At 47.4% G+C, this 26,549-nt stretch overlaps 1 protein-coding gene across 4 annotated transcripts in view; it reads right to left on the reverse strand.

Moving 5' to 3' along the window:
• Positions 1-26,549, reverse strand: part of Slc39a11 (solute carrier family 39 member 11) — a 432,379-nt gene that overhangs the window by 210,134 nt on the left and 195,696 nt on the right. For 3 of the 4 annotated variants that reach the window (XM_031351836.1, XM_031351835.1, XM_031351834.1), the window contains exon 5: positions 24,383-24,527. In XM_031351836.1, the coding sequence (XP_031207696.1) occupies positions 24,383-24,527 (145 nt within the window). The remainder of the gene's footprint in view (positions 1-24,382; positions 24,528-26,549) is intronic. The other variant, XM_031351837.1, reaches the window with a different exon arrangement.

Here is a 26,549-nt window from a genome sequence, read left to right on the forward strand (position 1 = left end):
CTCCTCCACTGGGGAACCAGGCCATCTGGGACCAGGCCCTCCTCCTCCACTGGGGAATTATACCTTCAGCTGTAACAAAGGATATTAAACCAGGTGACAGAGTCCAAGGCCAATGTGTATAGCTTTGATTTGAAACCTATGCTGGTCAGCGCTCTGTGGGTATGACAAGTCGCCTGAGAAAACGAAGGCTAAAAGAAGGAACAGTGGATCCTGGCTTACGGTAGATCCTGGCTTATGGTGGATCCTGGCTTACGGTGGATCCTGGCTTACGGTGGTAGATCCTGGTTTACTGTAGATCCTGGCTTACGGTAGATCCTGGCTTAGAGTAGATCCTGGTTTATGGTAGATCCTGGCTTATGGTTTCGGAGGCTTTGTTCCATGGTCACCTTAGGTCGTGGACACACAGCACATGACCATGGAACTATGTGGTTGAGATACATGTTTGCCTCATGAGAAGGTGAAAGTGGGTCACACCCCAATAACATCACTTTGTCCCGCTGGGCTCCATATCCTGAAGGTCAGACCATATCTCACTGGCACACAGGCTACTCAAAACCCAAATCATAAAAGTAGCCCAGATGTGTTTTAATTCCTTAAAAAATGAGCTGCATCTGCATACATTTCCCTTGACTCAGCATTCCTACAACACCCTATCTTTATAGAACGTGGAGGGATGAGGGTAGAGGGCTAAGCAGATCCATATTGGTGTGCTCGCGCATCATACCCAGGGCGCCTCTGCCAGCTTTCTCCTCTCGTCAATTACTGGACTTCACAAATCTGTTGGACCTTTTTTTTTTTTTTTTTTTTTTTTTTTTTTTTTTTTTTTTTTTTGGTTTGTTTTTTCAAGACAGGGTTTCTCTGTGTAGCCCTAGAACTCTGTGGCTGTCCCAGAACTCACTCTGTAGACCAGGCTGGCCTTGAACTTAGAAATCCGCCTGCCTCTGCCTCCCAAGTGCTGGGATTAAAGGCATGCGCCACCACTGCTCGGCTATACTTTGGATCTTAAGTGTCCCCCCAAGGCGGGGCCCTTGGCCAAGAAGATGTGTATGGGGACAGAGCTGGTGATTGGGTGACAGCTGACCTCAGGGACAAAGAAGGAATGTACCTCTCTACAAGCTCAGGTCCCCCAGACCATGCCTTCAGTTTGTACAAAGCAAACCTTACAACCCCAAGGCGGTCAGTCCACAGAACACGCAACCCCAGGAAGAGCAGAACCATGGCTGGGCCCTAGAGCATCCTTGAACCCTTACCTCCTAGTGAGGCTCTTCATGAGATTCAGAGCTTCTCTGTGATTTTTCCATTTGCCACTGTGAGCTCTCTGAGATGGCAGGGAAGGGAAGATGGGTGTGCTGAGAAAAATTCTCTGCTCAGTCTTGAAACAAAAGAGACAGAGAGGGAAAGACAGTTCGGTGGCTGGAGTTCTTGTTGCTCTTCCATGGAACCTTTGCTCCCACATCAGGCCACTCCCACCTACCCGAAGCTCTAGCTCTGGGAACTGATCACCCTCTTCTGGTCTCTGTCGGCACATGCACATGAGTGTATACACACACACACACACACACACACACACACACACACATACACACAAATGAATTAATTTAAAAATATTTTTTAAAATAATGAAGTGAGGGGAAAAAGAGGAGGGAGAGAGGTAGGGTAGATGAGAGGGGGAGGCAGGGAAATGGGTGGGCTATCTGGGGGGAAACAGGATGTGTTACCTCAGAACACCTCTCTTCCAGTGGTCATAAAAGTGAAGAGAGAAAAAAGAAAAAGAAGAGAGGGATGTGGACCACGACCACAGACATGACAACTGGACACACTTCTGACAAGACACCCCAACCATAGAGCAATGGGAGACAGAAACGGTTCTGCTTTCTAGAAGAAAAGAAAAAGGTCAAAACCTAGCAACTTACACAGAATGCAGCTCAGAGCCCTCCAACTGTGACCTGTGTGGAGTCAGAGCTTCAGGGTGACCTGGAGCCTGTGACACCTCAGAGCCCTGCCGGGAATGCAAGATGGAGCCGAAAATGTTTTGAGAACCCCAGGCTGTCAGGGCCGAGTCCAGCTGCAAGGAATCTCAAGGAACTCTCCAAAGACGTTAGTTGCTGTTGAGTTTTGCTGCTCTGAATGACATTTCAGAGAAGCAGAGTGGGTTGCAAGTTGGGGCTTGGATTGGATTCTATTTCGGGAGTGAGAGTGGCTTCAGTAAAATTGGACGCTGCGGACATTTTCAAAGGGGCTTCTCACAAAGCATTTTACAAACTTGGGTTTTCTCTGCTTGCTGGATGTTGCCAGAACCACAGAAGCACTTTAGACTGCAGAGAAAGTGCCTCAGGAGCACGGGTCGATGTCCTCCCTGCTTTGATCTATCTCCAGTGATGGAGCCAGGGTCATCCTTTCAGACAGGCCAGGCTCAAACCCTTGGTGGCTTAATGGAACTCTCAGCACAAAATCAAAGTCTTACCGTGACCTGAGAAGACTGATAAAGCTGTGGCTCTGATTGTTCCCTCTCTTCCCTCTCAAACCCCACATCTAAACACCATTTGTCTTTTTAATAGTTACTTGGTCCAAGATGATAAATAGGCATGCAAGTGTTTCATTAAGAACACAGCCAGCAGTAAAGAGCTCCAACAATCCCCACCCATGTGAATGCCTGCCCCTCAGCACCTCCCAGCCTAGACTCATTTCCTGACCTATAGACTGAAAGGCCCAGTGTCTTAGTTAGGGTTTCATTTTTGTGAAGAGACACCATAGCCAAGGCGAGTCTTATAAAGGAAAACAGTTCATTGGGGCTGGCTTACAGGTTCAAATATTCAGTCCATTATCATCATGGTGGGAAGCATGGCAGTGTACAGGCAGATGTGGTGCTGGAGAAGGAGCTGAGAGTTCTACATCTTGATCCAAGGGCAGCAAAGGGAGCCTGGCTTCCACACTGGGTAGAGCTTGAGCATAGGAGACCTCAAAAACCACCCCTACAGTGATGTACTTAATCCAACAGGGCTACGCCTCCTTAAAAGTGCCACTCCCTACAAGCCAAGCAATCAGACCCATGAGTGTATTGGGGTCATACCTATTTCAAGCCACCACGTTCCACTGCCTGGCCCCCAAAGCTTGTAGCCATAACATGATGCAAAGTGCATTTAGTCCAACTTCAAAAATCTCCATTGTATATCACAGACTCAACAATGTTTAAAAGTCCAAAGTTTAAAGTGTGTTCTGAGGTTCATGCAGTCTCCTAACTGTAATCCCTAGAAAATCAAAGAAAGCAAGTCACATACTTCCAACACATCATGGCCCAGGATACACATTGCTGTTCCAAACAGGGAAGGGAGCATCGTAGGGAAATACTGAATCAAAGCAAGACCGGAAATCAGCTAGGCCAACTCCAAACTCTGCATCCTGATGTCTGATGTCAAAATGTTCTTCAGAGATCTCCAACTCCTTTCAGCTTTGTTGACTGTTGTACCTTTATTTCTCTTGGGCTGGCTATACTCCCTGTTAGCAGCTTCCTTCAGCGGGGATCCCACAGCTCTGGCATCTCTGACCTCTTGGGGTATTCAAGTCAATACAGGTTTCACCTTCACAACTTCATACAATGGCCTTTCACAGCTTCATGCAGGGACACCCCTGACACATTCCTGGTCTCTGTGGCTTTCCTTATTCCCAGAGGGAAATTCCATCCTTGATTCTAAAACCAGAGCCATGTAGCTGAAGCTGTCAAGTTCTGCTGCTTGCTGGGGCTGGAACAAGGCCCCTTGTTCAATTGCATCTTCACAAGCTTTGCATCTTCACAAGCTTTCCGTTTTCAATGATTTCCTTCACTCCCTAAGCTTCGCTGTTCTGGAACTTGCTCTGTAGACCAGACTGGCCTACACCTCAGAGGTCTGCATGCCTCTGTCTCCTGAGTGCTGAGATTAAAGACGTGGACCACCATGCTTGGACCTGAGCTTTTTAAAAATTTCTTTTCATTGTAGATCTTTGTAAACGTGGCCATGATGCCTCAAGATCTGAATTAAAGGCACGTGTTGATTGGGATCAAAAGCCTGTATCTTCCAGTCTCAAGGTCCGGATCAAAGAGATGTTGTCTTCCTCTCTCAAGATCCATATCACAGGTGAGCCCCCCATTTCTGACTGTAGTTCATTCCAGATATAGTCAAGTTGGCAACCAAGAATAGCCATCACAATCCACCCCTTGTCAACTTGACATACAATCATATCTCCTTATGTCCAAATAAAAACAATAGCCAGGCCATAATAACACCTAACATGACATAATTATCCCTTGTACAACCGCAAGTGGATAGTAAATTTAGAATAGGCGTCAAGGTCCCTTTTCAACATCCCTTTCACAAGATGGAAGCCTAGCTGAGTAGGATCGTGCCCTGAGGTCATCATTCCCTTAATTCCATTTAATATCTTTAATCTGTTTATCTCCTTGAACACAGGACTTAACTCCATTACACCTCTTGGTGTCCTTTTAACTCTTAACCCATACATTCTGTATTTTCCTTCCTCAGCTTGCTACATCTGATCAAAGTGCTCTTCAGAAGAGTTAACAGCAGGACAGAGTCTATGCTAGGCTGTTTGGATATTTCCTTCCTTAATACAATCTTCACTTTAACCTCAGGCAGACTCCTTAGACAGGGGCAAACGGCAGCCACATTCAGCACTAAACTATCACAGGAACAACCTCTAGGCAACTTAGACTCTTCTCTTTTGAGACCTCTTGAGCCAGGTTCCCACAGTTCAAATCACCCTTAGCACCACAGTCTTCCATGTTGCTCATTTTTTTTAACAGTTGCTATGTTAGAATGGCTCAGTAAGCCCTACCTAAAGCCTTCCACTGCTTTTTTGATCCAAAGTCTCCATATCCACATTTCTCCTAATAAAAGCATGGTTCAGTCCTATCACCAATATCCTACTCCCAGTACCAACTCCTGCCTTAATTAGAGTTTCATTGCTGTGAAGAGATACCATAGCCAAGGCAACTCTTATAAAGGAAACATTTAATTGGTGATGGCTGACAGTTTCATAGATTTAGTCCATTATCATCATAGTGGGAAGCATGGCAGCTTCCAAGGAGACACGGCGCGGCGCTAGAGAGGGGATGAGAAGTTTACATCTTGATCCAAAGGCAGCAGAAGGAAACTGGTTTCCACACTGGGTGGAGCTTGAACACAGGAGACCTCAAAACCTGTCCCCACAGTGACACATTTCCTCTCACAGCCACTCCTTATGGGTCAAGCATTGGAACACATGAGTCTATAGGGCTATACCTACTCAAACCACCATACCAAGTATAGGATAAGAATCTGTAATGATGTAGACTTCTTAAGAATATAGCTCAGTTGATAAAGTGCCTTCACTGGCATGCTCTCTAGTACTGCACAGAACCAGACATGGTAGTCCATACTTGCAACCCCAAGTACTCAAGGTTGGAAGATCAGAAGTTCAAGGTCATTCATCCTCACCTACACAAGGAGAATCAAAGGTAGGCTAGGATATATGAGATATAATCATAAAAAAAAAAACAAAAGAAAATAATTCAACAAACTCTAGCTATCAGCTGTACTGGGGGGAAATAGACAAGTAATTAAAGCCAGCGGTCAAACACTGCAGAAGGACCTAGCAATAATTCAGACACACTTCCAGATGCCCAGAAGCAAATTCATATTTTTCGTTCTAGGGAGCATCGGCTTTTTACACCAACTGCCGAGCCAGCCCTCTCACTCTGCAATAAATAACTGCTTAAGTGGAATCTAATGACCTGGGACAGACAGTGCTCGGAGCCAGAAGAGAGATGCAGAAACAAAGGTGTATGATTCCTCACCAGGCCTGAAATATGGCCTTTTCACCAATAAAAGAACCAAAGGACTTTTGGGTGGGTTGGGCCAGGATGTGCCATGGTTATGGGACATGTGTGCACCACAGAGGGGAAAGAGGGAAAATTAAGGAACAAACACATCCAACCCATTGGCTGTCTTCATAAGCTGGGGTGATGCTCCCACCGTGAGGAGAATCTAAGGAACTCAGAGTATAAGAGGATGCTGACCAGAGAAGTCAGTCTGAAACTAAGCTGGGTTTTCCAAATAAGCCCATTCCTAAGCGTATCTCCTGAGTTCCCATAAATCCGGTGATACATGCAAGGCTTTACTGGGAGCACCTGCACTGCTGGCTCTCCCCTCCCTTCTATCCAGTGTTTAAAGAAGACTTACAGCGCCAGGTGGCTGATTGCCATCCCTCAACCTCCTCTTGGCTGAATCAAATGACAAAATTACAGCAATTTAAAGCTCTTCCAGGACCTCTTTTTCAATACTAGAACCAGATAATATCTCATACCAGAATAGAAAACAAGTGTTCCCATGAGCCAAGGAGAGGGGTTAGTCTTATGCATAGGAAAGAATTGTAAAAAGCAGAAACAAAACCCCCAAAGCAGACTCATTCTATGATGGCTGGGTTCTGTGTCAACTTGACAGGCTAGAGTCACGTGGGAAGAGGGAGCTTCAACTGAGAAAACGCCCACATCAGACTGACCTACAGGCAAATCTGTGGGGCATGTTTGACTGAGGATTGATGTGGGAGGACTTAGCCCACTTTGGGCAGGTCTACCCCTATGCGGGTGATCCTAAGCGCTACAAGAAAGCAAGTCAGGAAGCTGTGGTGGTCAAGCCACTTAAGTAGCACTCCTCCATGGCCTCTGCATCAGCTCCTACCCTGAACTCCTGCCCTGACTCTTCTGCTCCATGGCCTCTGCATCAGCTCCTGCCCTGAACTCCTGCCTTGACTCTTGTGGATGATGGACTAGCTGTAAGATGAAATGAACACTTTCTTACCTCAGCTGCTCTGGGTCTTGGCATTTTATCAGAGCAATAGAAGTCCTAATAAAGACGGCATTCTCCAAGTTACTTTTCTTGATGGGAACGCAGAGAAGTAGAAAAATAAATACCTAGCTAACATCAGGTGAGGTCAGGTTACAGTGTATGCATGCATGCAAAAATACTAGTTTACTTTCTATTTCTATTAAAAAAAAAGACTAAAAACAAAAACTAACTTGGGGAGGAAAGGGTTTGTTTAATATGTTCCAATCACAGCCCATCTTGAAGGGAAATCAATCAGGGCAAGAAGCTTGGGGTCAGGAACTGAAGCGCAGAGCACACAGAATGCTGCTTACCGCCTCACTCAGACTGCTTCTGTTTACTCCCTAGGATTACCTGCCCAAGGGTGTCACCCTCACACCCAACATCAATCACTAACCAAGAGAAGACCCCCATAGGATTGTCTACAAGCCAATCTGATGGAGGCATTTCCTCAATTGAGAGTTCCTCTTCCCAGAAGTCAACAGTTTGCTTCAAGTTAACAAGAACTAACTAGCCAGTACAATGCATGTATTCATGTATGTGTATATATGTGCATGTGTGCTTGTATGCATGTGTACGTGTGTGTGTGTGTGCGTGTGTGTGTGTAAGGGCAAAGATAAAAAGAACGTTCCTTCCTCTCCTCCCACTCCCTCCCCTACTCCATTCCTCTTCCATTTCTCTTCAGAAAGGGTCTAGCTTAGCTGATGCTGTGGGTTTTCTTATAGTGTCCTTGACCCCTCTAACCCCTCCATCCCCTTCATATGCTGGATTCCCAAAGCTCTGCCTAATGTTTGGCTGTGGGTCTCGGCATCTGTTTCCATCAGTTGCTGGATGAGGCCTCTCTGGCGACTTAGGGCTAGACACAGTCGATGAGCACAGCAGAATATCACTAGGAATCATCTCCTTGACTTTTTTCTCCATTTGTGTTTGATTTGATCTGCTGTTTGGGCACAGAAGTTTGGTCTAGAACAGCAGCCTCATAAACTGAGAAACCTGCGGCAGAGAGACAGGGCCTGCGGTAGAGAGACAGTAGCAAGCCTTCCCTCTTTCGTGAGCCGAGTGTTTTCCTCTGCACCATGCCAGTGTCTGCCATTCGCTCTGTTGGACAATGGGAATAGAATGGACATAAACATGCCAGAGCTCAGCAGAATTAAAAAAAAAAGATAAGGGCTCATGCCGTCTGGGTTAGACGTGAGCTTGCAAGCAAGCTGCCAACTGACAGATGACAAGTCTTGCCATGAAGAATTCTCTTTGTTGTTGTTTGGTTTGGTTGTTTGTTTTTCAAGACAAGGTTTCTCTGTGTAGCCTTGGCTGTCCTGGAACTCTATAGACCAGGCTGTCCTAGAACTCACAGAGATCCATCCACCTGCCTCTGCCTCCCGAGTACTGGGATTAAAGGTGTGCACCACCACCGCCCTGCTGCCATGCAGAACTCTTAGAAGGCTTCCACCAGCTCTTTTAGTCTGTCCCTCACCATGACACAGGGCATGTCATACCAAGAGCTGTTTCACCAGCCTGGGACCAAGGAGCAGAAAGTAGGGTGGAGTGGGGGTGGGGTGGGGGTGAGGGGCTAGAGCCAACCTGTTGACTGCTTCTTTGAAAGCAAGGAAACTCCTCAGGATGTAGATGACTGAGCTTTGCTTGTTGGTTCTTAAGGAGAAGCTGACTCACAGTGCCTCTGACAGTAGACAAATGCAGGCGATGCTGGAGCTCTTGGCAGAGCAGAACCTAATGAACGCAAAAGCCTGGATCCCCACATGAGGCCTGGACTTCTCAACCCTCCTCCTCCCTGGTAAAGTGCCCAGGAGCACAATTTTCTCTATATGAATGCTCCTAGAAATGTTGGGTGAATTCCACCGCCTGTGAGTCATCTAACTGAAGTTAATAACAACAGGGGAAAATCGAAACTATTTTATTTTGAACCAACCACGCTTTGGACAACAGCTGTATCTAGAGCCTACCTGGTCTCTGTTCTTGGGGTACTCATGATGTAGCCTTGTAGTCTGCCGGGTTCTTGGGGTACTCATGATGTACCCTTGTAGTCTGCCGGGGAGAGAGGAAGATGGTTGAGAGAGACACCTGTGTCTCTCAGTGGACCCCAAATAATTGGGAATTTCCCATAGGAACCTCACTCTGGGAGGAAAAAAGGACTCCAGCCAGTGAGGGAATGTGTCTCCTAGAAAGAAATTTCACACAGTTCTAAGGACTTCTCTGACCACTTGCAGGAGGAGACTGAAGCCCAAAAACTGAAGGTGTGGTAGAGAGCGCCACACCTTGGCCAGGACTGCTTAGATATGCAGAGCCTTGGCCGCCTACTTAAACTTGAATGTCACTAGCCACAGGTCCATGGCCCAACAATGCTGCTAATTAGGAGTTTCATAATATACAATGGGACTTAAATCTAAACAAAGAGTGTTTGGTTAGCCCATGAAGTTCACGCCATTATTACAGAGTGGGCGTGTCTTGCCAGGCCAGTCACGTGTGGCTCAGAGTTCACCCGAGGAATACCAATACTTACTGTGAGGCTTTGCTGTACCTCTTCCCATTGTGGCCATTGAGTAAATCTCCTTTCTCTGCCTCCCACTATTAATTTGGCTCTTTTCATTGGCTTATTGAGGACAGGTGGCCAGACCCACCTTGGGTCACAGATTGTGACACCCAGTGTGATAACAGCTTCATACCTACTCCTGACAGCTCCAAGGACCAAAAGAAAGCCAGCAGGAGCCACAGAAGCCAGACACATGGAAATGTCCGTGGGAGAAGCCCACGGACAGGACTTACTCTGAGATTTTTCTTTCTTCTAGTCAGAGCAGCAGAGTGGAGACACTTGTCTAGCAGAGGTTTAAATGGCTGTCTCAGGGATGTTGCTGGACAACAACACTCTCTCTCATAGGAACTCACTCTGTGAGACCAGTATTAATTAATTCTTCCCCATAGCAGCACCCCCATGACTTAACTATTTTGAAGTAGGCCCCATCTCTTATAAATTCCACCACCCCAATTCTGCCATCGTGGGGTCCAAGTTTCTGATACATGAACTCTTGGGGAGGGTACTACTGTACCCAAACCTCGGCGGTGGCCATCCCAAATGGAGCATTTCCAAGGGCCCCAGACTCCTTGTCTAAGAGAGTTCTGCCACATGTATTCACATATGAGTTGTCTCCATACTCCAAGAGGGGTGACTGTGTGCTTCAGGGTGGATGCTCCCAAGTCTTAGTGGCTCTTTTTGCTCCTGACCTCACTGGATGCTGAGAGCCTGGGCTGAGGTGAATAAGAAACGGAAGGACTTTGTTAACAAGTCAAATGCCCTTATGACCCAGTGTTGTCGTTACTGTTTGAGGGAGGTCACAGTTCCCAGCATGGAACTAAGAATAAAAATACCCCATGCAGATGAGAACTCTTGGGTTCTCAGCACTGGGTTTGAACCACCGTTCTCTGAAACATTGTCCAGCTCCTCACCTGGCCTGTAAAGTTTGAGGCACTTTCTAACGAGGGCATCACCGGTACCCCACAGAACAGAGGGTCATTGTAAGTGCTTGGGTGTTCGGTGGCATGGACGGCAATCTTTGGATGTTACATACAATATTTCCCTTGAAGCTCCATTGCCAGCTAGCCTAATAATACCAGCTAGCCTAATACCAGCTAGCCTGGTGAAGGCTCAAACCAAATGAGAGACACTGCCTGTTTTAGTTAAGGTATTGTTGCTGTGAAGAGACACCATGACCAAGGCAACTCTTATAAAAGACAACATTGAATTGGAGCTGGCTTGCAATTTGAGAGGTTCAGTCCATTATGATCATGGTAGAAAGCATGGCAGTGTCCAGGCAGACATGGTGCTAGAGAAGCGACAAGCATCAAGAAGAGAGCTGAGAGTGCCCCATCTTGATCCAAGGGCAGCTGGAAGGAGACTCTCTTCCATACTGGGCAGAACTCAAGCATAGGACCTCAAAGCCTACCCCCACAGTGATGTACTTAATCCAACAAGGCCACACCTACTCCAACAAGGCCACACCTACTCCAGCAAGGCCACACCTCCCAAAAGCACCACTTCCCATGGCCCAAGCATATGCAAATCACCACACTACCTCAAACTAAAAGTGGAAAAGCACCCAAAAGATGACAGTCAAGGTTGCTCTCTGACTTTCTCATGTGCTTACGCTTGAGTGCATGTGCACGCATGCTCAAACATGGGGTGGATGGTTGGGGGGGGAGAGGGAGAGAGGGAGAGAGACAGAGAGAAAAGAGAAAGGCGTTCTAAGAAGAAAGGGGGTGGGGGTGGGGGTCATCCCATACAAAGTCCAAATGAGAAAGAAGTAAATAGCTACTTTTGAGTGTCTAGACAAACCAGAAGATTCTTGGAAGACCTTAAAATCTATTTGATCCGCTAGCATGTCCACTCAACTTGAATCTTCTCTACCTTCCCTTTCAACCCGAAACTTCTCAAATACTGAAATCCCTATTTGAAGCTTGAAACAACGTTCCTACATAGGGAGAGAAACAGAAATGGAAGGGTTTAGACACGCACAGAAGGACCTGTCCGTCTGCCCTTCCCAGGGGTGCCCTTCCCAGGGGTGCCCTAGAGGGTGGGGGGAGGGCCGTGTCTTGGAGTCCTTAGAAGCCATGGGTTTAATTTCTGTGATACACCCTGTAAAGACGTAATTGCTAATCAGTTTAAAGAAAACATCGTGCTTAGAAAATAAAACACATGTCTGGGTTTAATGCATGGCACTGAGGAGTCCCCTGTGGGGTAAAGGCAAGTATTTGTCTGCCTCAATGTACTGCTGAAATGAGGCACAGAGAGCTACATGACTTGGCAACGATATTAAGGGTGGGCATGAAAGGAAGAAAGGAGGGAGATAGAGGGGAAACACTCTCCTAACCAGACTTTCATGCAGCTTTGGTTTTATTAAAAAAAAAAAAAAAAAAAGTCCTGTTCTACTGGTCAAGATGGACAATGGAAACTGGCCTTTCTGTGGCCCTCTTCCTTCAGTGTGACAAACCAGCCATGGGGCTTCCTAACAGCAAGCTAGATGGGAAGCCAGGGGGCAGCTTGTTAGTTCTCAGACAGTCGTTTTCAATTACAATCTGTTGTCGTGTTTCCTGTGCCCTGGCCTCGAAAAGCCTTTCATCCACCAGCTGGAGCCTCGGGCTGCTTAATGCAATCGCTAGCAAAGAAGGGTCTTGACGTCTTGGCCAGATAACGAGAACCCTCAGATGCAGGGCAGTCATTATCCCTGGCCCTACCCTCTTCCCCAGTCCCAGACAGGTACACAGCACAAAGGTCATGCAATGAAGAACCTTCATGGTGACTGTGTTTGAATGTAAGACCATGAGAAGGGGGGGGGGGGGGAATTTGAGAGGGCGAAGCTTTATTCCCACCCGAGACCAACAAGGGAGAAATGCAAGCAGTATGACACATAGGTGGTTAATGACTCTAATCAAGTAGGGCTGGATGCGGTGCAGATGAAATATTGTCGCCAAGGCACTGGGAAGGGCGGCTTCAGAGCGAGGCTCCTCCTCTGTAACAAATCTCCTGGATATTCAGGCTCCTCGCTGATGAACAGTGAATGGCAGGCCTGAGACACACCGCTAGGATCCGTTTAATTAGCACTGTGGGCTAATGGGTGTCTGCTCTGCAATGCCATCCCAAAGCAAGGGCCTGGAGGAGACTTTACCCAGATTGAATTTTCCAGAAAGAGGGGAGGGTACTCCAGGGTGGCATCCACCCCTGTAGATCTCTATTCAGAGGGAGAAGAAAATGCCTCCAGAGGGCTTTTCCAGTTAGTAGTATCACCAAGTGTTGTGGCACCACTGGGGCAGAAAAATGTCCCCACTGCAGCCCCCAGAGTCCAAAAAGGTCCTTCAAGGACCCTTAGAAGTGAGGGAGAGGCTGGGGGACTTCCCGCCAACCACAGGAAGAAGGGGAGAGAGGCAGATCATTGAGACCAAGAGGGGTTCAGCATAGAGAGAAGGGGGTCCAAGGAGCGAGGGGGGCAAGAGGGGTGAAGAAAAAAGAGGCGAGATGAGCCAAAACTGGAAAGGAGTAAGAGAAAACTAGCCAACAGGTCAAGGAGTGCTGGTGGGCCTCGGGAGACAGGAAAGGTTGCAGTTGCCATGGCAACCCCTTGCTCAAAGGCAAGAGCAGAGGAAGTCCCCAGTGTCCCCAGTCACTACACCTGCATCTGCATCTGCATGTTCACCTGGAAGACTGCAAAGCAAAATCCTGTAGTCGATTTTCTCCTCCCACACCCCAAGATCGATGCCAGAAGCCACCTTGGCTCACCTGTCGCCCTAAACTGTAATGTTACATGAGCCCTTCTCCTGTGTGCTCCAGAGACACAGGAGGTTTGGTGGCCACTGGTTCCCAGACACTGCCGTTCCCACAGATGTCCTTGGCAGGCTTGTGGCTGGGCATCTTGGAGCATAAAGTTACTCAACCCTGACTGACTCTCATGCCACCCGGAGGAAACTCCTCGTAAGGTCCTGGCCATCCTCTACTTCAAGGTCTTGCCCTGTCTCCTAGGCGGAGATAAGGGGAAGCTGAACAAAGTCCGCTGTACCCTAACTAGTGAACCATGCATTTCTGTTACAATTGCAAGCTCCCACTCTGCCTCCCATTCATCACACACACATATACACACACAGACGTGTTCTACCACCCAGTCATTCGTGATTTTTTTAATCTATTTTATGATGCACTTTACCTAATCCATATATTTTTGGCTCTTCATCTTCAGCAGGGATTGATTTCTCTGAAAAAAAAATCTGGCCCTCTACTGTGTACAGTCTGTTGAGTGTGAGATTGTCTCCCTAAATGACTCATCTCTCAGAGAAGCTCAAAAGGACTGCTGATACCCATGTGCTCAGCGACTGAAGATCCACCACCAAACCAAGAGTTCTCCAAGGTTTCCCATACGAGCAGCCTAGACCAGAGCAACCTCACACCCAAGCTTCCCAGAATCTCTCGAAATCTTTATTATTGTTGAAACAAATAAAACAAATACTTATTGAGGGCCTACAATAAAATAGGCTTTATTCTAGGCATCTCATATGTATTAACTTGGTCAATTTTCCCAGAAACTCCAAGGGCAAGCAGCTGCTAATGGATCAAGTCATAACCCTACCCCAGCACATCTAAATGACCCTTTCCAGCTTGATCCCATCTGTTCGTCCCGACAGCTTCCAGAAATGAGCTCCTCGGTGTTTCAAATATGTATCTTCTTAAGTACTAAAACCCTACAGAAAACAGCACTTTTGTAACTTTGTAACAAGAGGGCAAGGGTAAGTGCTTTCAATAGGGATGATTGACTCTTTTAACACTACCATCTAACATCACATTAGAAGCCTTAGCCACTGCAATAAAGCAAGAAAAGCTTTTAAACATCAGAAGAAATAAATGAAACTATACATCACAGACATGACACAGAAAATTTCCCAATGATATAACAATATATTTCTTACAACTAACATATGAGCATATCAGGTTTTTAGGATACATAAAAGTCTGTTAGGTTTCTACACACTAGCAATGGGCAATTAAAGTTTAAAACAGATTGCTATTTATTTGACATCAGGGGCATATAGATATAAAGATAACCAAATGTGTAGCTTGCAGATGCAAAAAACAAAAATAAAAACAAACAAACAAACAAAAACCCACAAAAGAACTGTGAATAAGTGAAGAGATATACACAGGGTTCATAAATGAAAGACTCAATATTCTAAAGAGTTCTATTTTCTCTCAGTTAGTTAATGAATTCAATAGAATCCAAACCAAAGTCTCATCAGGAATTTTTTGTAGATATTGGCAAACTAGTTCTAAATTTATGTGTAAAGAAATGCTGAACAGCACGAATTATCACACAATTAAAATCACAGGGGAACAAGGAGAGCTAAGACGGAAAAAAGCAAAATGATAAGTTTCCATTCAGGCAGGACTCTGAGCAAGCAGAAGTCTGGGGGGACCGATGAACTAGAAAACCACCTAGAAGGACAGTTTAGAAGGATGCTGCAAAGGCTAACCTCACATACCACATAACTCCTCAACTCTGCTCTAAAAGAAGTGAAACCTTACACACAAAGCTGTGTGTGAATATGTATAGCAATATCACTCACAACCACCAAAAACCGGGGACCAAGTCAGATGTCTTCCAGCTGCAGAATGGATAAATAACATGTGGTATATTCATATAATGTGGAATATTACTAAACCACAAAAAGAAGTGATGCTTACTATTTGTGACATCATCAAGCGCTCTCAAATGCACGGTCTCACGGGAAGGAAGTCTGGCTGGGAAGCTTGTGTGATTCCGCATGGCGTTCTGGGAAGAGCGAAACCACGGAAGCAAGCGTTAAAGAGGTGGCTGGGGTTGACTCCCTCTGTGGCCAAAAGTAATTTTGGAAGGTGTTGAACGGTCTTCCACCAACTTGTGGAGTGGTTAGAAAACTCTGTGTGCTGGGCAGTGGTGGTGCATGTCTTTAATCCCAGCACTTGGGAGGCAAAGGCCAGTGGATTTCTGAGTTCGAGGCCAGCCTGGTCTGTAGAGTGAGTTCCAGGACAGCCATGGCTACACAGAGAAACCCTGTCTCGAAAAACCAAAAAACAACAAACAAAAAAACTCTATGCATTTTTTTATAACTCACGGAACCATGGGCAAGAAGAGTGGAGCTGTTTATATATTTTAAATTAAAACAAATTTCAAAACAGAGTCATACTATGTATCGCTGTCTGGCCTTAAACTTACTATGTAGACTAGGCTGACTTCGAACTCACAAGTGCAGGTGATTAAAGGTAAACACCTCCAGAGCTAGATTTAAAAATACACTTTATGAATCTTATATACCTCTTTTCTCCCAGACAACTGCATAGTCTTAAATGGCAATGAAGCTTAGAATCTGACCATTTATAATCTTAGGGTTTTGGTTTTTTTTCACGACTAAGGTATACATTGACCTTATCAGAGATGATCCAGACCATGGCGTACAGCCTCTGGCTTAAAGCTAAGTGAATAAACATTGACGCCTCAGTGAGCCCAGGGCCTGAGTCCACACTGAGATGGACGAGATGGGGAAGCAGGAGATGGGAGGCACTGGTGGATGTGGAGACTGACTATGTGCTGAGCCCTGAAGAAACTCAGACTCACTTCAAAAAAACTTACATAGGCCAATGATCCCATTTGTTTTCCAGGGAGATCTGAGGGCAGAGGTCCCATGTAAATGGTAGAGAGTCTTCCTCACAGAAAGAATGGACCCCATCATTACTAAGGCCGGCTGGACCAAACCTTGACAAGGCCCACCACTGTGGTACTATGAGCCCAGCAGGTGAGCCCCGCCTCCTGGCGAGGAGAACAGAGATTCCCAGAACCATGTCAGTTGTAAGGGAGCAGCAGCTTACATCCCCCCCACCCCCCCACCCCCCCATCCCGTCCTCCATGACAGCTGCCTTCCCTCCTCACTTAGGACAGAGGTACTGAGTGTACTGGGTGCTTCTACTTCAGAGTCATTGTTAAGTCCCTCAGTATAACAGCTCCAAAGTGCTCCAGCCCTCCAAAGTGTGCTCCTTTGGAAGAGCTGATTTAGATTTGGATATGAAGGGCTGCTTTTCTCCTCTAATCCCGACAGAGGAAGCATTCAAAGAAGCAAGCAGAATGAAGTACTAGGATGACAACCGCCAGGAGGAGTGAGAAGGCCTGCAGCGCACGACTGTCTGCTCACAAGCCAGGTCAGCCAGGCGCATCACCGAATCCATTACCAATCCCTTTCCCTCAAGGCGGGGCTGCACCCACCCCCAGGACAGGGGATAGCACCACTGAGATCTTCAGCTGAGTTCAAAACCAATCCTGTGCCTTCCCTCAGCCCCTTCCACCTCCCAGGCTGGGAGCAGCATCCATTTCCTTCCAGTCTTTCGGGATCAAAGAGGCTGCTGGTTTGTACCAGGGCAAGATAAGAATGGGAAGAGGAAACAGAATCTGAGCTAGGAGTGAACACTTAGGAAAAAAAGCAACAACAACAAACCCTAAGGATCCCACAGGCTCAGAGGCTGGGGGATAGCTCAGAGGTGCAGCGCTGGTTTAGCTGCATTAGGCCTTGAGCTTGACCACCCCTTCCCCAAGCACTGAAGGCAGAAGAAAAAAAGCACTAAATACTTGAATCAAAGGGCTATCCTGTATTTTATGAGTTTAAAAAGCTGAAAAGAAAAAAAAACAAGCAACAGCTACAAAACAAAACAAAAGAATACCAGAAACCACAGTCGGCTGTTTCTAGGAGCAGCCCCTCTAAATCTCTGAGTAATAAAAGCCCGGCAGGAATATCCTGACCCGGCTGGTGGGACTCTGGCCGCTTCTCAGTTGCTTCCTGAGCGCACATTAAAAACGCATTACCCTGTTTAATAGACTTATGAGCTGAAATGAACGTGTCAGGCTCTTATAAATATGAAGAAGCCTGCTAACCAAGCAAATGTTAAATTTTGCATAAGGAGACAGTACCCTAACTCCTCTGAAGCACACTTCCTGAACACTCAAGCAGAGCTGCAGGCAGCGGGCTCCACAGCTCAGGTGAATTAAAAGGGATTTCATTCTATTACTGTCAGGATTAGACTCCCCAGGCTCCCTCTCCTCCCTCTCTCTCTCTTCCCTCTCTCTCTATCTCTCCTCTCTCTCCCTCTCTCTCTCTCTCCTCTCTCCCTCTCTCTCTCCTCTCTCTCTCCTCTCTCTTTCTCTCTCTCCTCTCTCTTTTTCTCTCTCTTTCTCTCTCTCTCTCACTCTCATCTTCTCTCTCTCTCTCTCTCTCTCTCTCTCTCTCTCTCTCTCCCTCCTCCTCCTCCTCCTCTTCCTCTTCCTCCTCCTCCTCCTCTTCCTCCTCCTCCCTCTTCCTCCTCCTACCTAACATGCAAGACCTTTGCAGGAATGGCACTCACTCATAAGCCCAGTTATGGGGTTGATCAGAGGGGGTGATGTATATGCCCCGTGGAATGGTGCTCCAGCCAGGATACAGGTCTCCCTAGAACCACAAAACGTGGCTTCACTTGGAAACCAGAACTCTGCGTGTGGCTGGGTGAGCACAGGCAAAGGGAGAGACGACACAGTCACAAGGAAACCAAAGTACAACTCACTCTGGGCAAGCAAGGAGTTTAGTTTACTGGGCTTATCTACAGAGTACAAATGGGTGAGAGCTTATGACAAGAGCATGGGGGACCCTAAGGTAGTCTCACCAGAAAATGTCCTCCAACCATGTCAAGATGGCTCCCCCAGAACTGCAGACTGGGTGCTCCCCTTTAGTGAACCTTCCCCAATCTATATAATCTACCAAGTCTCCAAGCCAGAGGTCATATACAGTTGGGATAGAATTATATAGAAACAGCTGGAGGGGCATGTGGATGAAGCTTAAGTTTCAGATGAGGGCCCACCCACCGTCCCTACTCCTCTGAGCAGGTCTGACCATCAACAGTACCCAGGCCTGCTCCAGATGACCACCGTCAACGGTACCCAGGCCTGCTCCAGATGACCACCATCAATGGTATCCAGGCCTGCTCCAGATGACCACCATCAACGGTACCCAGGCCTGCTACAGATGACCACCGTCAACGGTACTCAGGCCTGCTCCAGATGACCACCATCAACGGTACCCAGGCCTGCTCCAGATGACCACTTGAAGCAGGTGTGGCTGCTCTGATGAAGATGGCGTCTGTTTTGCTCAGAGAAAAGCACTCTTCAACACCAGCTTACCCAGACATAGCTGACATCTGGGCCTAGTCAAAGATTCTCAAAGGAGCCAAGAGGGGTCACGTTTCCTTGTCATGCAGAACTCCTTGCAGCTGATGCCCACTTGTGGGAAGGTGCTTTAACAACTGGTGTAACGGTTGGTTAATCTTGATTGTCACCATAGTGGCATTTAGAATCGCCATGGAAACACACTTGTAAGCATGCCTAGGATATCTGAGTGGGGGAAGCCCAACCTACACGTGGGCAGCGCCAGTCGGGGGTCACCGACTGAGATATCAGGAGAAAAGCAATCCAGGCCCCAGGCCTCTCCCAACCCCTCTGTTCCTTGAGTGATTGTGGGTGTGATGTGATCACCTACTTCATGCTCTGCAGCCATGAGTTTCTTGCCATGACAGACGGTACCCTCAAACTGTGAGTCAAAATAAGCCCTCCCCTGAGTTGCTTTTCTTGGCTATGTTTCTGTAGCAATGAGAAAAGGAACTAACACAGATGGGCTCCCCACTGCCCAGAACCCTAACACTGCATATCATGAGACAGACTCTACATGCAGAGAGTCTAAGTGAGGTCATTAAGACTGGACCCTAATACCAAATCCTCACACAAAAAGGAACGAGGGCCACGTTGTATAGCAGTTTCCTCTAAGGTTAAACCCTTCCATTTGGGAGGGAACTATCTTAAGATACAGGATGTAAGAAAACAACACGGTATTTTAGGATAGGATGTTTACTAGAAGGTGAGACAGGAGGATTTTCTACTGGGAAGTGAAAGACTCCATCCTGCAGGGACGCTCTTTTAAGTCAAGAAGTAAGCAACACAAAGTAGCTCCAGGAAGTCCCTGAAACCAACTAGATTCAGTAGGTCCCTCCCTCTCTCACCGAAAGTGTAGAAGCAGAAAGACTGCTGAGGATAGCTCTCAGACAAGCTAAGCAGCCAGAAAGAAGCAGGAACCAGCTGAGCTACCACCCCAAAGGACACTCTGGCCCCTGCCAAGCAGCCTGCAGGCTGTGCAGTGTGCTCCAAGTTCCCAGCTATTGTGATCTGCCACCCATGTTGGGGTGGGGTTAATGATGCAGCTGTTTTTGATTCATTTCTGCTCTTATAAACCCCAGAAACGCTCACTGTTTCACTCAGTTGGTCTTTGATGGTATCCAGAACTTCGTCCTGTTTCAGTGCCCTGTCAGGGGTGGGTAGACATTTGTTATCTCTCCAGGAATAGTGTCACGTGACAGAAAGACGTTCCCAGGAGAAGTCAGCCACTTGCAAACCCAGGCCAGGCCTCTGAAGAAGCTGCCTTGCCCTAGACACTTGTGTCTACCTCCGGGGCCCCAGAGCTTGCGGGGAAAGTATTCCCTCTGCTTCACACGCCAGCGCGCTCCATCAGAGCAGCTCAGTCAGCTTCATGGAAAGGCCGCAAGAAAAAGTGAGCCTAGATCACTGCCGACCTCAGAAAAAAAGGAAGGAAGGCAGGGAAGCAGTCTGAGTGCTACTTGAGTTCTCTCCAGAAGCTGAATGAGCTTTGAAAGTGTCTCATCCAACCACGGTCCATAAGCAAGGCTATGCAGCTGCCCCACCTGGCTGCAGAGAACCCACGTCAAGAAAGTGCATCTGGTTATTTATTTACTTCATTTAATACCACAGTGATAAAGAGCTCTTGGCTAACACATCCTCACCACCATCCTCCTCACCATCCTCACCATCCTCCTCACCATCACCCTCCTCACCACCATCCTCCTCACCATCCTCACCATCCTCCTCACCATCACCCTCCTCACCACCATCCTCCTCCTCACCATCTATCTTCCTCACCATCCTCACATCCTCCTCACCATCCTCCTCACCATCATCCTCACAACCACCATCATGACCATCTTAACCCTTTGTTTTTCAGCCTTCTGCACACAAAAAGTCACTCCATATTTTATTTTTGTTTCCTTTCTTTCCTTACAGCACATTTTAATATCTACCATGCCTTAGTCCCACCCCTGCCACACACATATACACACCTTTTTTTTTTTCCAGATAGGGTTTTTCTGTGTAGCCCTGGCTGTCCTGGAACTCACTCTGTAGACCAGGCTGGCCTTGAACTCAGAGATCCATCTGCCTCTGCCTCCCAAGTTCTGGGATTAAAGGCGTGCGCCACCACTGCCCGACACTCCCTCCCTTTTAAAGAAATCTGGGTTACAGGCTAGAAGGGATGAAGGGGAGGAAAAAACCTTCCCTTAACCTAAAGAGGATGATAATTCAGAATTGTTGGTGGGAGACACCAAAGCAAAGACTCAAAGCATCGGACACACTGGAGTCACAGAGAGTCTGAAGTTTGTAAAAAGTCACCAGCCTCTGCCTTCCAAAAGCACACAGGTCACATGACAAAGACGAAAGCACACAGGTCACATGTCAAAGGCGAAAGCACACAGGTCACATGACAAAGGCGAAAGCACACAGGTCACATGACAAAGGCGAAAGCACACAGGTCACATGACAAAGACGAAAGCGCACAGGTCACATGACAAAGACGAAAGCGCACAGGTCACATGACAAAGACGAAAGCACACAGGTCACATGACAAAGACAAAAGCATACAGGTCACATGACAAAGACGAAAGCACACAGGTCACATGACAAAGACAAAAGCACACAGGTCACATGGCAAAGACAAAAGTATACAGGTCACATGACAAAGATGAAAGCACACAGGTCACATGACAAAGACAAAAGTATACAGGTCACATGACAAAGACAAAAGCACACAGGTCACATGATAAAGACGAAAGCACACAGGTCACATGACAAAGACGAAAGCACGCAGGTCACATGACAAAGACGAAAGCACACAGGTCACATGACAAAGACGAAAGCACACAGGTCACACGTCAAAGACGAAAGCACACAGGTCACATGACAAAGACAAAAGCACACAGGTCACATGGCAAAGACGAAAGCACACAGGTCACATGACAAAGACAATGACAAAGACGAAAGCACACAGGTCGGGTCACATGACAAAGACAAAGGGATGGCGCAGATGGCGTTGACAGATGTAGGTGGAAGCACACAGGTTGGGAGAGTAAGCAGAGTGTATGCTCTACATGTGTGAAATTGTAAAAGAACTCATTGTAACAGACACAAGTACGCAAAAGTTTAAGAAGCCACTGAACTTCTTATACAGTGCTCATATACAGACCCCAGATACATATATAAATACATAGAAACATACAACTATTTACATGTCAAAATGTTCTCTGCCAAGTCCTTGATGACAATGAAACACTAGAATTAATAAATTTAATTAATTAATTAATTTAATTAATCTAAACTAAAATCGAACACTAGAATTAATCACGCAAGGTCGTGGTCAGTAACAAGAATGTATTGATCTAAGAGTGCCCCATACAATAACAAAATCTGATAAAGTTCAAAGTCACAAGATACAGAACATCGCAAGCATGGCTGCAGCTTGGCCCAGCAATCCTCAAAGGAAGAACCAGAACCAGAACTGGCGCTTGTGTCCCTGGTAGGGGGATTAAAATACAAGTGATTTGGGTTGTAGGTAAAACCACTCTTTCTTTTTAACCCTTGCATGACATTTGAATTGGAAGAAAGAAAAAATGGCAGGAGTGTAGATAGATGGGTAGGTGGATGATGAAAAGAGTGAGAGATAAATATGGGAGGGAGGGGTGGAAGAGGGAGGGAAGGAGGAAGAGAGACAGACAGAGAAACAGAATGATATGGTTGTAAAGGAAGTCTTAGCCTTGCTACATCGCAAAATATTCCCAGCTTTGAGAATAGCTGATGTTATAATCGTTAGGCACAGACAGCCATTGATAGCAAAGTTCTAATAAATGCTTTTCCCAGCTTGGCTGCTGCAACCATCCAGGGCAGCTGAACTTCCCTCCCAAGGCATGGCTTCTCTGGCTTTTCCCCCTGCTGAACCAATTAAAGGACATGATAGCAGTGTCGTGATTATTTTTTTAAAGGCTGATGTTTGTCACTAAATGCCCATTAAGCTGGCCTCCTTGCTCCAGTTACAGCAAGCAAGCTAAAGGACAAATCCAGATGGCACAAACAGTGTCCCTTCAGGCTTGGTCTGCAGGAAGCCAGTCAGCAAATGAGCATTATCGGGTCTGAGAGTCCCCAGATGCCTGACACCCACAGGTGCACCCAGGTGAGAGGAGATAGCAGGGAGCAAATGATCTACAAGGGCCGCATCCGGGCCTGGATCGGAACGGCCACAAGGACTGCTTGGCAACGCAGAAACAGGCTGTGCCTGGTGTTCAGCTGCAGGGGAGAGGATGCCAGCTCCCTCTACACAAACCCACAAACCCACTGAACACAGGGTTGCCTCGAAAGAGCCAGAAATCTCCCAAAGCTAGGTGGGAAAGGCCCACTGAGTGGCTAGAGAGATAAACCAGCCTATAAAGTGTTTCCTTTGCAACTGTGAGGTCCTGAGTTCAAGACCCAGAGCCTACAGTAAAAAGCTGGAGATGGTGGTATGTGCTTGCAATCCCAATTTGAGGATATGGGGAAGGGCCAGATTCTAGGATTCTCTGGCCAGCCTGCCCAGTCAACTTGGCAAGTTCCAGTTCAATAAGAGGATCATGCCCTGGTCTCAAAACAAGCAAATAAAGGGGTACACAGTTCCTGAAGAATGATGGCAAAGGTCGTCCTCTGGCTTCCACAACGCATACATTCATATGAGGTGTGTGTGTGTGTGTGTGTGTGTGTGTGTGTGTGTGTGCTTGCCAGTTTGATTGACAGCCATCATTACAAACCACCCCTGACCCACCCAACTCCTTTGGCTTAAGAGACAAGGCAGGAGAGCCAGGCCAGCTTTTCCACTCCATACCCACTCTGAGTTAGGGCTGCAATATCCTCACCAGGCCACACATGAGATGAGTAGAGAAAATTGCTAGTGAGAATCCCCAGAGAGACCTGTGTACCTGTGTTGTCAGGACTCAGCATGAAAAACTGACAGGTTTGATGGAAGATGGCCCTTGTCTATGATCCTGTGAGAGAACAGAAGCCAGGCCTCAGTTGGCATAGGCTGAGTCTGAATGAGATGCGTTACAGGCGGCAGAGGGCAGCTATGATGTCTGACCCTCTCTAGCCTGAGATCCTATTAGATGAATTTTATTTCCTGCTTATATTTCACCTGGGAAGTTGTGGGAGGCAGAGAGGGTCCACCAGAGAGAAGCCACCAAGGCTTTTTTCCTGGTTCATGTGTTCTAAGAAAAATCTGAACGGAGACCACTGAGCTCTGGCTCCACAGGGCAGAATCCAAGCACAGATGGGACCCCTCTGAGATTTAAGACGTATTAGTTGATTCCTTTGGAGAGACCCTTCCCTCTAAATCAACAGAAAAGATGCCACTGCTGTCTTTAAAGTTTTCTGGCTCCACACAAGAGACATGCATGCACTTCTTCCTCAGATGAATCAGAAAGTCGATAATCACACAAACCAAGAGGGCGCTCCTCGGGGCTCATCAGGGATGGGGGATGGAGGGACGGAAGCTCATCCTTTCTAACCTAAGTCAGCCCCATCTGACTCAGAGGGACCCATGTCCGTTGACCAAGTTGGAAAGGCAACAAAGCTGTTAGTGCTGTTTGTACAATGGGTGAGAGTTCGCATGAACAATTGAGAGAAAAGGACATGGGCAGAGGCCACTGTGAGTGCTGGGGTGAGCAGCCTAGAAGAGCACAGTGCCCAGCATTCCCTTCTCTCCTACCACTAGCCCAGGTCTAACCCTCCGGCCCAGCTCAGCAGCAGCAGCAGCAGCAGCAGCAGCAGCAGCAGCAGCAGAAAGCTTGCCTGAAAGAAGCCCAGTGCTACCTATCCGGATGGAAAGTTCGGTCTCGGGGAAGAGCAGCGCAGTGGGGTCACTGGGATCAGACTTCTTCATCAATGCAGGGTCCAAGTTCAGCGCTAGGGCTGTCTGGGGGTCTTCGGCAGCACCCTGAAACAAGAAGTAAAAGGATCACTATAACCTTTCCATGTCCTTGGGACTCCCCATCCTCAGGGCCCACAGATGTCTGGGCAAAGGACACATGTCCTGCTAAGACCCAACTCTCCCAGGTTGGATGGTCAGGAAGACAAGTGGGCTGGAGAGATAGCTCAGCGGTTAAGAGCACTGACTGCTCTTCCGAAGGTCCTGAGTTCAAATTCCAGCAACCACATGGTGGCTCACAACCACCCATAATGAGATCTGATGCCCTCTTCTGGAGTGTCTGAAGACAGTTACAGTGTACTCACATGTGAAAATAAATAAATCTTTAGGAAGACAAGTTTTGGGGAAACATGGCTTCACAGGTTTCAAAACCCAAGGTCTAAGGAGTTGCTACCGATCCCCCAAGTGGCAAGTCCTCCCCATGCAGTCTGTCACTGCTGGATACCTGTCAGAATGGCCTTAGATTCTGACCTAAGAAAGTAAGCCTATGGGGCCACTCATCTATCCATCCATCCATCCCACGCGTGGCTGCCTTTGCTGGTCACTGTGACACAATGCCAGGCCAGCAGCCAGAGGAGGAGGAGAGGCTAATCCTGCTGGCTCTTCAGATGGCTCAGCCTATGAGGGTGGAGAGGGAATGATGGAGCAATGTGGTTCACCTCCAGGCAGCCGGGAAGCAAGAAAAGCAAATGAGCCTGTACGGATCCACCTTTCTCTTTTCCTCCACTTATCCCACCTAGTCCTGAGCCGAGACAATGATCCTGCTCACATACAGAACAGATCTTCCCGCCCCAGTTCATCTTCCCTCAAAAATGCCCCCACAGACGCTCCGACAGATGAGCCTCATGAATATACTAGGTTACTGTGAATCCAGCGACGGAAGCCAACTACCACAAAGTCACCACTTGCCAGCATGACACTTAGGAACCTCACGTTAAGCCACGGCGCTCTACTCCTAGCACGCAAAAGGATCTGTGTACTCCTCACAAAACGAGATGCAGTCTGTCCTCAGAAAGACCTTGAGGTCATGGTCTCAACATCACCCAAAAGTCCAAAGTCTCTTCTGATACCTAAGGCTTCCTCAAACCTCAGAGCTGTGAAGTCTTGGGAAATCAAAATGTAAGGCACATGCTTCTGCTACAGAAAAGCACAGAGGAAGGATTTCAAGTCCAAAAGGGTGGAATGGGAGAATAGTTAGGGCAGACTAAACCCCAGCAGGGAAGACATTAGACCCCGCAGCTCAACATCTGGTGTCCAGAGCATATAGTGTCCCAATGTGAGCTTCAGTAGGCTTGTACTCCCCGACCCCTATGGCCAAGCCATCTGTACCACCCACTACCACCACCATGGGGACTCTCTTTCGGGCTAGCCCCTCTTACCCCTTTGCCTTCCCTCCACAGATGGTGCACAGCCCATATTCCTGACATCCCCAACATCCTACAGTCTTTGAATGCAGCTAGGGCTTCATGCTCACAGATTCACACACATCCTCACAGGAAGTCCGTTATCTATAGGCGGGTGTGTCATTCTGTATGCCTGCTTGATCAATGCTATATGGATAATTTCCAAGTCCGCTACCACGTTAAATAGCCAGACCGGCTTTGACCACAGCATAAAGTGGCCTGTGCCTGTATGTGCCTGGCCAAGCTATAGGGGCCTGGGAGGCAGAATCTGAGAAAACAATTCCCTAGACAGCCCTGTGCGAGTGGGAAAGTCTGGTGCTCACTAGTTACAAGAAATCTCCTTCAGAGGGGTTGGTGGGCTCATACTCTGGAATGTGCTGAGTGGGGTCTGGCCAAGATCCAGTAGTTTCAGTGTAAACTGTTTGGTGCCTCTTTAACATAATGAATCCCTTTGCAAACTATGCCCGTCTTGTCCACAGCCTACTCCTGCTCTAGTTAGACTTCGGGTTTTCACATTCTTCTCCTCTGCTTTTCTGCTCATGATCCTCACTATAAACTTGGCTAAAAGCAGCAAACAATAACTACCCGCCCTCCCCACCCCCTCAGCCCCACCTCCACACCCTCAACC

Source organism: Mastomys coucha, unplaced genomic scaffold, assembly GCF_008632895.1.
Source record: "Mastomys coucha isolate ucsf_1 unplaced genomic scaffold, UCSF_Mcou_1 pScaffold5, whole genome shotgun sequence".
Classification (NCBI taxonomy): Eukaryota; Metazoa; Chordata; class Mammalia; order Rodentia; family Muridae; genus Mastomys; species Mastomys coucha.